The sequence below is a fragment of the Choloepus didactylus genome, chromosome 2 (assembly GCF_015220235.1).
Source record: "Choloepus didactylus isolate mChoDid1 chromosome 2, mChoDid1.pri, whole genome shotgun sequence".
Taxonomy (NCBI): domain Eukaryota; kingdom Metazoa; phylum Chordata; class Mammalia; order Pilosa; family Megalonychidae; genus Choloepus; species Choloepus didactylus.
The window spans coordinates 49,733,068-49,750,606 of NC_051308.1; the positions used below are offsets into that span (position 1 = coordinate 49,733,068).

Below are 17,539 nucleotides of genomic sequence, written 5' to 3' on the forward strand. Positions count from 1 at the left end.
TTGTATACAGAAGATGGTTTGTTTGTTTTTTATAGATAAACAACTCTTTCCTATTGGTCCTACTACTCCAGAGAAAGTAATTGCTGAGTACTCCAACCAGTCTGGACCATGAATTCAAAACCAACTTTTATGTCTATTTGGTTTGACAACGTATTTTGAAATAAAACAAGGAATTGCAGTAGAAGATAGCAAGCAGTATCAGCTCACCGTGGAACATGTTAAGAAATGTAAATTCTCCGGGGACCACCCAAGCTCTACTGAATCAGAAACTCTGGACGTAGGGCCCACAAACTGTTTTAACAAGCCCTCCAGGTGATTCTAATACACTCTACAGTTTGCAAATCAGTGATTGAGTGGATACAGTATGGCTTTTGGAGTCAGAAAGACTTGGGGTTCTGGCCTTATGGCATACTTGCTCTGATCTTGAACTTCAGTTTCCTTATCTGCTAAATAGTGATGATAATACCTATCTTGTGGTAGTATTGTTATTTAATATTACTACATTGCTCTAAGCACTTGGCTTTGAAGATTTGGAAACTATTTTTTACCTGCGTAGAGGTCACATTGGCCCCAAACCAGGAATTCCTAATAGCCTTTGCAAACTATTAATAAAGCTTCTGATAAAAATGACTGATGGAAGATATACATTTACTTCTGATCACTCCTGAAACCCCACTAAAGCATCAGCAAAGGGACAGATTTTTTAAGGTCATAAACCCATAAAGATAAAGAGACCGAAAGAGGGACAATAGTAACAAAATTTTGAAAGCTGGAAGGCAGTTATTGACTTGGCAGACCCAAGAGAGCTGAATCCTAAACTGACAGAGGGGACATCTGAGGAATAATTTGATTTATATCATAGAACTCCCAAAAGGCTAAGGCACTGGGGGCAACAAGTACCTCTAGAAGTGAAGGTGAAGGTGGGGCTTAGAAAAGAAGGGCTGTTTGAAAATTTGTATAAGAAGCATTTTAGACCCCCAGATGTTCTTCCTCATTCTATGATGCATGTGTCATTATCCCTCCTCCACTCGCAGAACACTGGCTTATCCTCCAGAGAGGGTCTCTGGACTGGGGTACACAAGGCACAGTGGAAGGCAGGAGTACCATATGAAAACCAGGATTAAAGGAAAGTTTATACACTGATTGTTGATATCTTCAACCTTCTACTCACTTGACTGCTGAATACTCCGTGTTCTCCAGACTGAAATAGTCTTCTCTGGGGACTCTGAGAAGTCCAAAAGAATAATCCTAAAGTTGATGACATTGTGGATTCCTCAACACAAAGTCCAGCCAGGTCACCCTACAGTGAAATCTCACAATTAACAATCCCCACTCTTAAACAAAACTTTTAATCAGTTTTCTTACGCTCTACTCTTAAAAATGAACAGGCATCTAAAGATTACTGTATATTTCTAATACGAAAGACAGGCAAACAAATACAGAAATAAATGAGGAAATAAAGACCAAGCTAGGAGAAGAAAATTTTAAAATGAATTTATTATTGATATCCTCTAGGAAAATAAGATATTACACTTACGAAACATAACCAAATGAAATTTAAAAGGAACAGAGAACAAAAACTCATGGAAATTAAGCATATGATCACAAATTAAAAATTAAATAGAAGGGATAGAAGATACAAGTTAAAGAACTTTCCCATAAAGTGAAATAAAATAGGAGAGAGAAAAAAAATTGATTACTCCAGGAGTCCAACACCTAAATAATAGGAAGTCTGGAAAAAGAGAATTAGTGAAATGGGGTGGAAAAAATCATCAAAGAAATAATCCAAGAAAATTTCCTTGAAATGAAGTACATAAATTTCCAGGTCAAAAATTCTTATTGAAAGGCTAGTACAATGGATGAAAACTGAGCCATAGCAAAAGGCACAACATCATTAATTTTCAGAACACTCTGAAAAACGAGTTTCCAGAGATTAAAACAAACAAACAAGCAAAAAACAGGTTCAATATGAAGGATGAAGGATCTGGATCATTTGACTTCTCAACAAGAGATGATAATGGAGAAATACTTCCACAATTCTGACAGAAATTATTTCCCATGTATAATTCTACATTCTACACCCAGTGAAGCTATTGATCTGATGTAAGAATGGAATGAAAACATTGTTCGACATGTTAAGTCTGAAAAATTTTCCTCGCATATATCCTTTCTCAGAAAGCTATTAGAAGATGTCTTCACCAAAGAAAGTTGTAAATCAAGAAACAGGAAGACATGGGATACAGGAAGACATGGGATGCAGGAATCAGGGAATATCAACTGAATAATGAAGGAACTTCCCAGAATGCTGATGCAGAGGTATCCAGACAGCTGGCAATGGAACAGTTCAGAAGCCTCCAGGAAATGAAATTGATAGGCTAACTAATATGTTTTAATATATTAAGACAATATATGTGAGTTTGGAGTAAAATTAGTATAAGTAATGAAGCAAATGAAAAGACAAAGACCATTATTAACTAGAGGGAAATGAAAACATTGTAGAAAAGGAAAAGTAATCATGGCTCAGTTGTGAATAGCATTTGCCTAGTCATAAAAATAGAAACACAATATTGTTCTAACCAAAATAATGACTATAATCACTATAGGAGGATCAGGCAATGGGAGAAAGTGTGTGATTTGAGTGTAAGGTTGGAGTGAGGGGGATAAAAAAGAGCTAAATTCTCATCTTCCATGGTGGGAGATCAATGGATAATGCCTAAAACTGAAATATCATGGCATAGCAATATGAGGGTCATATTCAGTATGGAGACCAATAGCAAAATAATCAGCTAGTACCACTGAGAATGAGTGCTTCTGCAGAACAGGAAATTGGGTAAAAAGAAAGAGGAACAGGGAACTAAGGATTTTTTTAAATGTCTTAGTCATTTAGCTTTTTAAACTATGTGATAAGGTAGATGAGAATAAAAATAAAATTTAAAAAAAAAAAATACCTTTGCCCCCGCCCCCCCAAATTGCATGTGGCTATTTATAATTGAGGTCCAAAGAATATTCACTATCTTATTTTTCTTTGGGTAGGACCCAGAGCTCTTGCTATGATAAAATGTAAATTACAAACCCCTTAAATAAAAGAAACCTCTTTCTTATCCAAATGCCTCTTACCCAAAGTATTTAGCCTTGGGGTTGGGAGAGGTCTCCTTACTTCTTCCCCAAATTGCAAAGACCCAACTAATTTATGCTTAGAGTCATCCAAGACATCCTCTATACTATGAGATTAAACTGGGCTTTTTTACACTCATGGCAGTGATATTACAGTCTTCCTCTCTTCTTTCCCACATCACATTCATATATATGTATTCAGGCACTGACTAGACTTTTATGTCTTCTCTCCCAGTTAGGTTTTAGGTTTTGAGTATTTAAAGGCATAGTGCTTTGTAGATAAGATATTAAAAAATAAAATGATGTGTGCATGAATTATAAATTATTATAAATAAATTATATACAAAATATAAGTCATAAATAACTATAAAATCAGGGAAAGGGCATTGAGAGTAGAATTATCCATTTTTAATAATAATATTTCATAATAGGAATAATAATTGAATAAGGTTCTCTGGAGAAGTGCGTCCGAGGCAGGTTGGGTGGCAAGCATCCCCGGGTATGCATGGTGGATGTGTATTATAGTCTTCACTACCTGAGCGGCCCAGCAGCATCTCAGACCTGCTGCCTTGTTCTCAGATCATGGATAGGAGAGCTATTCTAACTGTATTGATTTGGGGTAACTTTTTTTTTTTAAGCTCAAGATTAAATTAGTTTTCTGGCAGCCATTCTGAGAAAGGTACCTCTGCTCTTGGCCCATGGCCCCTGGTTCATTGTGGATCGGAAAACAGTCAGAGCTGAGGCAGGACTGCCATAGGGCTTCCTGAGTCTGGGCCAGACTTGCTGGGAACTAGGCAACCAGCCCAGGCTCAGGGAGGACAGTTCTGAGCACATGCACTGACTTCTTACTGGCGTGAAGGAGGCAGGAGCTTCACCCCTGTTGTTTATGAGGTTATTTATGAGCTTAGAAGAGCCAGTGCCTGCATTATTCAGGCATCAGACAACTTTTGCTTTTATCTGGATCCTTTTCTTGAGAATGGCACCATTCCCTGGTACATTTCCAGACCTGGAAGTATTCTTAACAGATCCTCATTTATAGTTCTCTTCAGGTGGATTTGGATTCTCAGTTTTTCAGGTGGTAGTATCCAGCAAGGCAGATTAAACTGAAGATTTCCTTTCCTTACCTCTGTTTCTGTGCCTTTCTTATTTTTTCCCGCCTATGGTCTTTCAGCTGAGCCTGAATAAGATTATTTGAAAGAAATTATGTGGTGCATCTATACAATGAAATACTATTCAGCAACAAAAAGGAATGAATTATTGATACATACAACAACCTGGATGGGTCTCAAGGGCATTATGCTAGGTGGTAAAAGCCAATCTCAAAAGGTCACATACTGTATGATTCCATTTATTAAACAGCCTTGAAATAACACAGTTATAAAAAAGGAGACCAGATTAGTGTTTGCCAGGGGTTATGGATAGTGGGTTGGGCAAAAACGTGACTAAAAAGGGGCAGCACAAGGGAAATCTCTGTAGTGGTGGAACAGTTATATATATTGAATGTGGTGGTGGTTACACGAATCTTATGTGTAATAAAATAAGGCAAAACCATACACATTCTTTATAGCAATATCCATCTCCTGGTTTTGACACTGTGCTTTGGTTTCATAAGTTGTAGCCACTAGTGGAAACTGGGTGAAGGTTTACAATGGATCTCTCTACACTACCTTTGCAATTACCTGTGAATTTATCATTATTTCAAAATAAAAAGGTTTTTTTTTAAAAGGAATGGACTATTGTTGCATTCAACATGGATGAATCTCAAAATAATTTTTCTGAGTGAAAGGAGTCAAAAAAGAGTACAAAAGAAAAAATAGATAAATTGGACTACATGAAAACTAAACACTGGTTCTGCAAGCAATACCATCAAGCAAGTGAGAAGACAACTCATAGAATGGGAGGAGGTATTCGCAAATCATATATCTGATATAAGGGATGTGTATCTAGAATATATAAAGAACTCTTAAAACTCAATGATAAAAAGACAAACAAACCAATTTAATAATGGGCAAAGAATGTGAATAGACATTTCTCCAAAGAAGATATACAAATGATCAATAAGCAAATGAAAAGATGTCAACATCATTAGACATCAGGGAAATGCAAAATCAAAACCACAATGAGATAGCAGTTCTCTCTCACTAGGATGGCTATAATAAAAAGACAGACAATAACAAGTGTTAAGGAAGATGTGAGGTATTGGTACCCTCATTCACTGCTTGTGGGAATGTAAAATGGTGCAGCCAATTTGGAAAATAGTTTGGCAGTTCTTCAAAATATAAACATGGAATTATCATATGACCCAGCAATTTCACGCCTAGTATATACCCAAGAGAACTGAAAACATCTATTCACACAAAAACTTTTACACGAATGTTCACAGCTACATTATTCACAATAGCCAAAAAGTAAAAACAACCCAAATGTCCAAGAACTGATAAATGGATAAACAATATGGTATGTCCATACAATGGAATGAATATTCTTCAGCAATAAAAAGAAATGAAATATTCATACCTACTACAACATGGGTGACTGTTGAAAACCTTATGCTAAGTGAAAGAAGCCAGTCACAAAAGACCACATATTGTACAATTATATTTATATGAAATGTCCAGAATTGGCAGATCTATAATACACACATGGTAAATTAGTGGTGTCTAGGGCTGGAGGATTGGGAGGGGGGATGCTAATTTCTGCTATCCTCACTGCTAATGGATGTGGGGTTTCTCTTTGGAGAGATGAAAATAATGTCAACTTACATTGTGGTGATAGTTGCACAACTCTGTAAATATACTAAAAACCATTGAATTATACATTTTAAACTGATGTATTTTATGTATGTGAATTATATCTTCATAAAAAAAGAGTACATACTGTGTGATTCCATGTATATAAAATTCTGGAAAATGCTAGAAATCTATGGTAACAGAAAGCAGATCAGTGGTTTAGAGAGTGATTATAAAGGATTATGACAAAACTTTTGAGGGTGAGGAATATGTTCACTATCTTGACTGTGGTGATGGTTTCATGAGTGTATCCATGTCAAAACTTATCAAATTATATTGTTTAAGCATATCCAATTTATTGAATGTCAATAACACAATTTTTAAAAACCATGTGTGAAATTCACTAATTTGACAGACATTTATTGGGGATAAAATGTCAAGGAAAAGATGGCTCCAGCCCTTAAGCAACTCCTACTCTTTTCAGGGCACAGGCCAAGAAAGAAGCATGTGATTGCAACATGGAATAATATGAGCTACTATAAAATATGCTTAGACAGCCAAGGTCACCTTATGGTGACAGATGGAGGGGAGGGAGTACTGGGGAAGGCTTCCTAGAAGCAGTCGGCACTTAAGCTCAGTATTCAAGGGCAAGTGGGGGTTAAAGATAGAAGATGGGTGGGGTTTGGGAATGATGTAATGGTCCTCCTTCATGACACTAATATCAGGGAGCAGTAATAACACATAGTACATAGTTGTTACATCCAGAGGGGACCTGATTTTATTCATGACATACTACCAAAGCAGTACTTTTTTCCTGCAGAAGCCACATCACAGTGAAGTAGATTATTATATTAACATGCATCTTAACAATAAGGGCAAAGCAAGGGTCTAATATCCTTTGTTGTGCTCTGCAGATTTGCTATTATTTAATGATTTGTGATTATGTATTGAAGGTCTGTCCCTCCTACTACATTGTTTGCTCTATGGGGACCACGACTGAGTGTCTTTCTCACCATCTTGTCCCCAGTAGGTGGCCTAGTGCTTGGTATGCTTGGTACATAGCATGGAGTACGAGGAGCACATTTGAATGTTGGCCTCAGGCATGGCTCAAACTTTTTGTCACAAGAAGTTTAGAAAGTAAAGTAGTCCACCTGGCCCTCCTCCTGCTAACTGACCCCTAGTTCTGGCTCCAGTCCTGCCAACTCCCATTCACTCTAATCCTACCTCCACATTTGCTCTCATGGCCATCTGTTAGGGGACTTTCTTTGGGTCCACTCCCCAGAAGCTCCTGGTGTAGGGTCTCCTGAGAAAGGTTAGGACTCCCTGCACCTGGGGCAGGAGGAGCACCAGCCTTGGCCTGCCCTGAGTAAGATGGGTGTTCTTGGTTCCTGGCTCAGGGATCACTCACGTACTGTTTCTTCTCCTCCCTGCCTGTAGCACTTCTCTATGCCACCATCTTTGGGAACGTGACCACCATTTTCCAGCAGATGTATGCCAACACCAACAGGTACCATGAGATGCTCAACAGTGTTCGGGACTTCCTGAAACTCTACCAGGTGCCAAAAGGATTGAGCGAGCGAGTCATGGATTATATTGTTTCCACCTGGTCCATGTCCCGAGGCATTGACACAGAGAAGGTAAGAAGGGCAAGGAGCTCTAGTAAACCACTTGCCCTTAGCTTTCCCCAGGGTGACCTGAGGCTCTTCTAGGACAGTGGTTCTCAAACCTCATTGTGCATCATAATTCACTTAGTTTTGCTTTTTTAAATGATATTGCCCAACCTCCAGAGGTTTTGATTGCTTCCAGCTTAGTCTTGCTCAAGGACTAACAATTAGGAGCCATTAAAAGAAATTGGAAAGGAAGCATGTAGTCTCCTTGTGGGAAGAGAGGAATTGGAAGTCTAACTGACTAGGGCTGAGTTCCCCAAACTTGTATGATAATAAGAGTCAATGCCTGGGACTAGGTTGAGGCATTCAATATTAGTGATTTTCCTTTTGTCTTTGGCTCCAATGTGTCACAGTACTGTTACTGATAATGTCTTTATTTAAAAATGTGATATTTTGTTCATCATGGATTTTTTGCATTAATTTAGATTTGTTTTGAATTACTTGCATTAAACTATTTCTCTTGATTACTTAGTTCTTTGGGACCCCTTAAATTTTGTGCCCCAGGTGAGTGCCTTACATTACCTCAGCCTAGTCTCAGCCCTGGTGAGAATCCCATGATGTGTTCATTAAAAACATATTTCCAGCTCCCATCCCAGATCTATGGAATCAGAATTTGAGAGAGGTGGGGAGATCTAGAAATCTGCATTTTAACAAGTACCCAAGTGATCCCATTTATCAGAAAAGGCTGGGAAACACCAGTCAAGGGTTTGTGCTTTAATCATTAGTTGACTTGAGCAGAGCATCAATTAGGTACCTCTCTAGGCATCTGTTTTCCTACATGTAAAGTAGAGATGGTTTCCCTATTCTTCCCTAAGAGTTGTATTACTCTAGCTAGATACATTTCAATAAAGTAAAGAAAATCTGATGGTACTGGAAAGAATAAAGGAAAGATGCAGTCAACTTTGTTATTCATGTATGAATTATCTACTTTGAATGTTTTCTATAAGCAAAGATTTAATACTAGGTCAAATTTTCTTTGCTTCCTGGTCTTTTCAATCCCAGTTCCTACCTGTATCTCCAACCTGAGAGTGATCAGAGAATACTGATTCCTTCCAATGTAAGAAGGAGGAAAACAGAAAGATAAACAGAAAGGTATTCAGCGATACCTTAGGACACATTCAAAGCCAAATTCCAATGGCTTTGAGACTGGTTATTTGTGTTTCTAGCCTTCCTTCTTTAGAATAGTCATTTAAAGGAAGAAAAAGTGAACAAAACTGATCATCAACTTAAAAGGAATGTTTTTGTTTTGGTCAATATCTGCCATGATGACAATAATACCACAGCACCAGCTACCATTTCTTGAACATGAATTAGGTACAAGTATTTTTTGTACTACTCCTACTTGCTTAGCGCAGCACTAGTGCATTACATATTACCCCATTTATGTTTCATAACAATCCTGGGAAAGAGCTGCTTTATTTCTCTTGAAGAGATGGGAGGCCTAAGGCATTTTACTGACTGCTCCAGGTCACAAAGTTAAGAAATGACAAATCCGGGATTTGAACCCAGTTTTGTCTGACTCCAAAGCTTATGCTTTTCTAACACTTTATTTTTTAAGTTTAAAACATTTACTGGAGGGCAGAAGAATGAGTCCAAATGGAGTTGTTTTTGTTTCTCAGATGGGGAGGACATCAGTTTGCAGCTGGACTTAGCCCCTGCCCCAGAGTGTTCCTATTGTTCCTGTTCCTCTCTTGTAACAGTGCCTGTAGGGTCTGAGCCGAGTGGCTGCCTGGCAGCTGATGGAGCAGAAAGGAACTTGGATCTCTCTGCCCTGGGCCCCTATTCCCAGGGACCAGGATGCCTTTGTAAATGTGGTTGTTTGGAAAGAAGCCCCTGCCCACCCTCACTGCTGGGCTGCGCTGGCTGGCTGGCTGCCAGTGGGAGATAGCAGGGCCAGCATTTGTCCTCCCTGCTCTCTCACTTTCCTGAAGGGCTTTGGGCTTTCCCCCAGATCCTGGTCTGGATGGAAGAGTGAGCAGCCATGGACACTCAACTGTGGCAACTTGCTGCAGAGCCCAGCCTGGCCTAGAGTGGCCACTCCTCTGGACAGTAGCTTTGGCAGGTAACTGCTGGGGACAGAACAAGTCCTGTGGTTCCAACCTTCTCCTTGGCTTCCCTTTCTCCATCCCATTCAGGGTTAGAATGATCAGTAAAGACCGGGGAGCCAATTGAGGGTAGGGGATGGGAGTGCTGGGCCCTTTGATTTTACCAGTAAAATCTAGTAACCTTGAATACTCACTTGTCCCTGTGAACCTTGGTTTGCATGTGTGTATGTCTGGTAACTAGATGACCTCTAGTGGCAATGACCTTCTAGACTTCAAAGCCTCCCTCAGTATGACTTGCTGCTGTCACTACAATACAACAAAAATGATAGCTCAATGTATCAGGCACTTGCTGTGTGCCAGGCATTGTGCCAGGATTTTACACACAATAGCTCATGGAACCTCAGAAGTCTATACTCTGTGTAAATATCAAAACTTGGGGAAGAAGCTAAGTATTGCTTCAAGTTCACATGACTATTAAGAGATGAAACTGGGATTTGAATCCAGATTGGCCTGATCCTATGGCCTGTTCTCTTAAACACAGTTCTGCCCTGTGCAGCCTTGGGGAGGCTCCATTTCAGTAGGGGAAGTGGCTCAGGAAAGCTATAGGGTCTGAGCTCCTGGAGCTGATACCCTCTCGCAGGCAGAATAGGTCAGGACTCCCAGCCCCTCTGCCCCCTCTGACCCCTCTCTCCCTGCTGTGTGGAGCCATCAGAGCAGAGATGAGTGATGGAGAAGGCTGATGGCCATCGCAGTCTGTAATTTCTCCACTCCAGGTTCCCTCACCTGCTAACATGTTTTCGGCAACAGCTCTGGGAACACTGCCCATGAATAAAACATCATCTCCTGCCAAGGTCTTGTTCTACTAGCAGCCTCTGCCAACAAAGCCCAACCCAGGGGAAACCAAATATTTAAAGGTGAACTCACCTGGAGAATAAACCTTGGTTCCGAGCTGCTGGACACAGTTTTGACATTACATGTGGAGTGCTCCCTCCTCCCAGGTGTTATGCTTGAAGCGAACAGGACCCAAATTAAATTTGCATTTCTGGAAAAGTCTTGTTTTCAGTGAGCCTTAAGGAGAGAGGTACTTAGCACACACTCTTCCCAGGTGTTGGCAGTCTGAATTTTTCCTTTCTGCCTCAGTCAGTCAGCCGTCCTCACTTGGGAGAAAGAGCTTACTTCCTCGCTGTCCTGCAACCCGAGAGCAAAAAAGAGCCAGGGCACAGGGAGGGGATTGACATTATTGAGCCCCTACTGTGAGCCAGGTACTATGTGGGGGAGTATACTGGTAGATATAATTTCATTCCATTCTCCCAGGCCAATGTTAGCAGTTTGCACTTTCCAGGAGAAACGGAGGTGTAGCTCAGTTAAGTAACTTGGAGGGATGGAGTTGGGATTTCAACTGTTTGACTTTCTCTTTCCTTCTCTACACCCCATGGAGAGCATAGGGGTCACTGGAGAGGAAAGAGGATATGGTGAAGCCATAACTGGCAAGGAGATATTTGAGCTGGGCTTTAAAGGAGGCTGAGAACTTCCAAGTTTGGGGGTAAGCTCTAAATGCAGAAGCAAATGGCTTGAGCTAAGGCAGAGAAGCAAGGGTGGGGAAGAACCCAGCACCTCAAGGAAATGTCTTCACTGAACATGTTTGATTTATGCTCCCAGCTTTCTTCATGGGCCAGGATGGGAGAAACGATTATTTTAGGAATACTAAATACCATTGTGTTACTTAATGCTTGCTATGTAATGAGCTATGCAATGGTTTCTTGCAAAAATTTAGCCCAGGGAACTGTTTCTCCCTCAAGAAAGGCTTGAAAATTCTTCCTTTCTTCAGAAGTTGAAACCTGCGTGGTGTGGCATGTTATAGTTCCCATTTTGCCTTGAGTTCTGGGATGCTGAGAATCAAATTACAGGCCCATTTGTTTTGGGTGGCTGTGTAATATAGGAATTGATTAATTTTTAAATGAGAGTTTGGGGTCAAACTACTTAGAGATCTCAGTTCTGTCACTTCCTGGCTGGGCTACTTTGGGCAAGTTATTTAAATTCTCTGTGCCTCAGTTTCCTCATTGATAAATTGGATATAATAATAGCACTTACATTTTAAGATTTACATCATGATTAAATTAGCTATTGCAGATAACACTTAAATATGTAAAATCACAACCCCTAGACTTTCCCTGTCCCTCTTTGCTTCTTTATTTTTCTCCTTAGCATTACTACCAAATTATTTTTATTTATTGTGCTTGTTATTTCTCTCTTGATGGTAAATTTCATGACAGCAGGGATTTTTGTCTATTTTGTTCATTGCCACATCCTCAAGAGTCTAGAATGGCTCTGGGCATATACTAAGGTATTCAATAAGTATGTATAAAATGAATGAATGACTATGAAGAGTTTAGCAATGACTGGTGCGTGGTAAGTGCTCAGTATTTATTACTTTACATTGCTCTTTAAATCACACCCCATATTCAATCCATCAGCAGATCATGTCAGCTCTATCTTTGAAATACATTTCGAATTTGACCACTTCTCACTAGCTCCACTGCCACCATCCCAGTCGAAGTTCCATTATCTCTCACTGGGATGACTGTAGGAATGACCTAACTGGATTCCTTGTCTCCACTTGCCACCCACAGTCAGGAGACTCTAACCACACTCTGTAGCTGTGATGATCCTTTTAAAGGGAGTCCTCACTCCCCTACTTAAAATCCTCCATTTCCCCATCACATTCGGAATAAATTCCAAAGCTCTTTGTAACATTATCTTGACATTCTCTCTAAACCTCATCTCCTACCCCTTTCTCCCTTATTTACACTGGCTATTGCTCAGTTCCCCTCAGTGCCTTTGCATTTGCTATTCTGTTAAAATGTTCTTTCACTCCAGCTCACTCTGACAATAATAATATGCAGGTTTGGCTCAAATGTCACTTCCTCAGAGAGGTTTTCCCCAACTTAGCTAAAGGAGCCCGCAAACTCCTGGCCCCATGTCTCTCAGCAACCCCACCCTGCTTTATTTTCTTCAGAGCATTTATCACTGGTTTTTGTGAGTATTGCCTGTCATTCCCACAAGAATGTAAGTTCATAAGAGCAGGGACTTTGGCTGCCTTGTTCATTAGTTCCTAGAAGAGGCAGATTAGTCTAGTGGGTATTGGTTCTGAGGGGCAGCAGACTGGAGGTCACAGTGGGACCCTGATTCTGTTTCTCCCCATGCCTGGCCAGGTCCTACAGATCTGCCCCAAGGACATGAGAGCTGACATCTGTGTGCACCTGAACCGCAAGGTGTTCAAGGAGCACCCGGCCTTCCGATTGGCCAGTGACGGCTGCCTGCGGGCACTGGCCATGGAATTTCAGACTGTGCACTGCGCCCCAGGGGACCTCATCTACCACGCAGGAGAGAGCGTCGACAGCCTCTGCTTTGTGGTCTCCGGCTCCCTTGAGGTGATCCAGGATGACGAGGTGGTGGCCATCCTAGGTAGGTGTTGCCTTTGCTGGACACTTTCTAGCTTAGCTACTGGGCATCTCAACACCACTGCCTCCTTCAACCAGAGATTGCTCCATAGGACAGGGCTAATTGTGAGCATCCATCCATCTTTCCACTAAAGCATTGTGTACTGGTTTGTGCCAGTCACTGTTTGAGACACTTTGGGTGTTTCGATGACAACAATGGGTTTTGCTCTCAAAGCGGCTCCCAGTCTAGCAGGGGAGATGAACAATTAAGCAGACAATTGCAATATGGTGGGCTATTCAAGTATGGAGGAAACCTACCTGGAAGAAGAGACCCCTAAGCTGAAATCTAAAAACTGAGCATGAGTTAGCACAGAAAAGAGAAGGGAGGGACAGGTGTCCTAAAAGAGTGAAAGCACATGTGAAATCCCTGCTGAGAGAGAGAGAGACAGACAAACACAGAGAAGAAAGGAACTAACTTAAGGAACTGCAAGCCATTCAGTGTTGCTGAAGCACACAGAACAAAAGGAACATGGTGAGAGAGCTGGGGAGGGACCTAAGCACTAGGCAGATCATGGCAAGTTCTGCAAGTCATGTTAAAGGGCTTGGATTTTATTTTGGGGAGCCAGTGAAGCAAGGAAGAGGCACATCAGATTTGTACTTGAGAAAGAGGTTGGTAGTTACAGCTTAGACAGTGTATTAATGGGGAAAGGCTGGAGCAGGGAAATGAATTTGGAGACATGTTATCTAGGGGCAAGTTGATGGGGCTTGAACGAATATTGTGATGGGCAGATAAAGAGAAGCAGATGGAATTGAGATATTTAAGAAGTAGGATCAACAGAACCTGATGATGGATTTTCTGTGGGGGAAGAGGGATTAATCAAGGAGGATTGCAAGGTTTGTCACTTGGAAAAGAGGTGGCTGGTGGGCCCTTCACTGTAATAATGCAGGAACAGAGGAAGCCATGGGAAGACATGTAGCATTCGAGACATTGAGCATCAGGGGCCTGTGAGAGATTCATCTAATTGACTAAGGTAGCTACAAAACAGCTTTTTATTGGGGCATGTCTGCCTTTCTAAGAGGGCAAAATAATAGTCACCATTTATAGGTCATCTGTTCGGTGCCAGACATTTTACATACAGGTTCTCATTTAATTCTTACAGCTTCACTACAGGTGGGTTTTATTATCCTATTTTGTAGAAGCAATAATTAAAGCTCAGAGAGGTGAAGGGAAGTTCTCAAGGCATCACAGCTGCAATACTGTAGTTCCTAATGATAAGAAATGTAGTTTGCTGACCCATTAAATTGTTAGGCACTGCTAGACATTCACACAAATGTTTTCCCTTTTTCTTATGATTTATCAGGAGATTAAGGCAGGGAGAGATTAAGTTACAACTGAAGTTAGAATTGAAATTCAGCCCTAAGGAAAGCCATAGATAGTATTAAAACAAAAAAGTTCAAACTTTCTTCCTGCTTGACTTTGGAGTTCACAATATGTGGCTTCCTTCTTGCTCCACTGGCCCTAAGCCAACTTGCCCTCTTGATTACATTTTGTTCTGGTTAACCCTGGGATGATTTATATTCCTTAAGCGTGGGCTGGCAGATGGTTGGAGGGAGACTGGGATAAAGACTGAGTGGGGGATGGAGGCTGAAACATACATTGAACTCTGCAGACTAGAATTATTCTATTCCTTGCCTTCCCCTTCCATAGAGAGGTAAAATTGGACTATGTATAAGAAACATAGCACATAAAGGTTAAAACTATTGCTTTCAGAAAGTATCTGTCTTGATACTCATCATTATCCTTGATAGAGAGGATTTGTCATTGGTAATAGCTATCACGATGTTTGCCTAGCTGAGAGGAGAAACTAGTGACTAGTGAACTTTCCTTTGAATTTGAATTTGAATTTAAATTTGAATTGACTCCTCAGTGTATGGCTTGAGCCTGGAGTTGTGTTTTATCCACCTCCCACTGAAAACTCACTGTATGCACCACTCCTCTTGCATACCCATGCTCAGGGCATCTGTAACAGTCTACATTAAAAAGCTGAATTATTAGGAGCTTGGTTTGGCCGCCTAGACTTAGGCACAGGGGTATGACACAGCTGAGGAGAGGTGAGGAAAGCAAACAATTACTTCCTATCCCTTTCTCATTTCCCCTCAACCTGGACTTCCTGTGGAGCAGCAACCAGGGCTTGATTCATTGTTGATTTACTGGCTTCTTCTCCAGACCTGGCACCCTGCCTCCGGCCCTCCTGACTGCTCCAGCTAGCAAAGGGGATAGGACCTTTGAAATAACTTTGGATTCAAATTAGTTTGGATTCAAATAGCTTTGGATTCAAAGCAGTTTTTGCCCTCACGCTGTCCAGATTAGAGGAAGGCATCTCTTATGTGTTAAAGGGAACCAGATTGGGCCCAAAAAAGTAGGCCTAAGCTCAGCTTCTTAAAGATCCTGTCACGTTTCAAGAAGCTCTTATTCTGTAAAAGGATGAGACAAGTCCTTTGAACCAACCTGACCTCTAGGCCAAGAGGTATAAGAGATTCCAAGATATTTGCTCTTTGGAAACTTAAGTTCAGAGGTTTTTGTTACTGTTTTTTTTCTCTAATGTCTTTTCCTCAGTGATCTGAAATCAGTTTGTTGTTGTAAAGAGGGCCCAAGCATCAAAAGGGGTGTTGGAACTAGATGTTTATTGCCTTTTCAAACCTTTCAGTCCAATCCAACCAAAATTTATTCAGTACCTACTATTTGTCCAGCACTGACATAGGGGCGGGGATACAGCAGTGGACCAAACAGCATCCTTGCCTTCCAAAAGCTTCTGCAAGTGCAGGAGACTGACATTAAAAGGGAATGATCACAGTCACACTGCCCAAGTGTTACTGTAAAGAGACTACAAGTACCACTAGAAGGTCATTGGACAGAATTACTGAGAAGCTACTGTGCATCCAATATGCCAATGAGGAAGGAGAATATACAGGGAATCCTTATCATGTATCAGGAAGCTTTAGATAAAAGCCCAGAGCTAATTTATCTCATTCTTTTGCTCTCTGTTCTCTTATCAGTTCTCGCATTAACATTCTGGCTTCTGCTTGTTTGCTTCCTCCTTCCAATTTTTATAGTCCACCCCATTCTCTGTTTAACTTTGGCACAGACTCCAAGAATGAGGAAAAGGGTCAGTACTCATAACTATGTGTGTTTAGTAAGTGTTAAAAATAGAATTCTTTCTAATGAAAGCCCTCTGAAATGGTATTTTGCGAACTTTTTGACCACAGTCCACCATACAAAGTATGTATTACATTGCAAACTAACGTACACACATACATGCACGCAGAGTTATACATAAAACTCAGCACTTAATAAATTTTGGTACATGAAATGCAACCTGTGTTTTCTGTTAGATTCCTTTTTTTTTTTTTTCCTTTAAAGAAAAAAACAAACATTGACTATCATGACCCACTAAATTGCTTTCTTGACCTGCTAGCTGCCCATAGTTTAAAAGCATAGTTCTGGAAGATCTCGCTTTCTTGGATTGAAAGCCATGCTGTCCCCTGAGGGCAGAAAACATGCTAAATCATCTCTTAGAATCTCCATTCCCTCTGATGTTCTCTACCTTATTTTTGAGGTGATGTCCTCGTGATTTCCTTTTGGAATTCTCTTAGAAATCAGTTCTTGTCTTCTCACATTTAGCTTCTTAGCTTTTTAAAACAAATTTTAGCCTTTAACGTGCATTTTACTCATCAGATTTTTTAAAACCAATTTTCTCCTTATTTTTCATAGATATCAGAATAAAAAGGCACAGGTAAATTAGTATCTGCATGTAAATTGTTATCTGTCTTCTGTATTACTTAATCAGAAGTCCATGAGTCATGGACTATTGTCAGGGCTGTGCTTATGTGTGATCAGTTGCCTTACAGTTCTGTCTTGTAAGTGCAGTATTTACATGACCTTGATCCACTGTGATTTAGTGTCCTTGTACTACTGTTTGTGAGTTTTGCTTAATACTTAATTGTTCTTCTAATCATGAATGATCTGGTATCTTTCCTCTCCCTCTCTCTCTCTCCCCCGCCTTCTCTCTCTCCCCCGCCTTCTCTCTCTTTCTGTCTCTCTGTCTCATTATATTGGACAAGACAGAAGTCGTATTAGCCAGGTTACATCAAGACCTGGACCAGGAGGTGGAGACTTAACTTTGGCCCTGGTTCTGCCACTAACTCCCTGAAGGAGTTACCACTGATTGGCTAAGAGTTTCTGAAGGTCTCCTACTACGCCCCTCACTCACACTGGCTCAATTGGATGTTTGCATGTCTCTCTCTCTTTCTTTCTCACCTGTGGCCCAAGCTCCTTTAATTTTATATCTCCAGAATGTAGCACAGGACTCAACACATGGAAGGCACCAGAGACTGTTTGCCAAACTGAATTGAACTGAAAGGCAGGCAGAGAATGTGTAAGTAAGGGTCCGAACCTTATCTTGTGGTGAGGAGTGGCCCAGAGAGAATTCTAAGCAGCAGGGAGAGGCAGGTTGACTAGAGAGGAGGCTCAGGCAAGAAATGGT

General features: G+C 40.8%; 1 protein-coding gene across 3 annotated transcripts in view; it reads left to right on the forward strand.

Moving 5' to 3' along the window:
• The window catches only part of KCNH1 (potassium voltage-gated channel subfamily H member 1), a 405,567-nt gene that overhangs the window by 280,127 nt on the left and 107,901 nt on the right, over positions 1-17,539 (forward strand). For all 3 annotated transcript variants that reach the window (XM_037824539.1, XM_037824535.1, XM_037824541.1), the window contains exons 8-9: positions 7,281-7,480; positions 12,768-13,020. In XM_037824539.1, the coding sequence (XP_037680467.1) occupies positions 7,281-7,480; positions 12,768-13,020 (453 nt within the window). The remainder of the gene's footprint in view (positions 1-7,280; positions 7,481-12,767; positions 13,021-17,539) is intronic.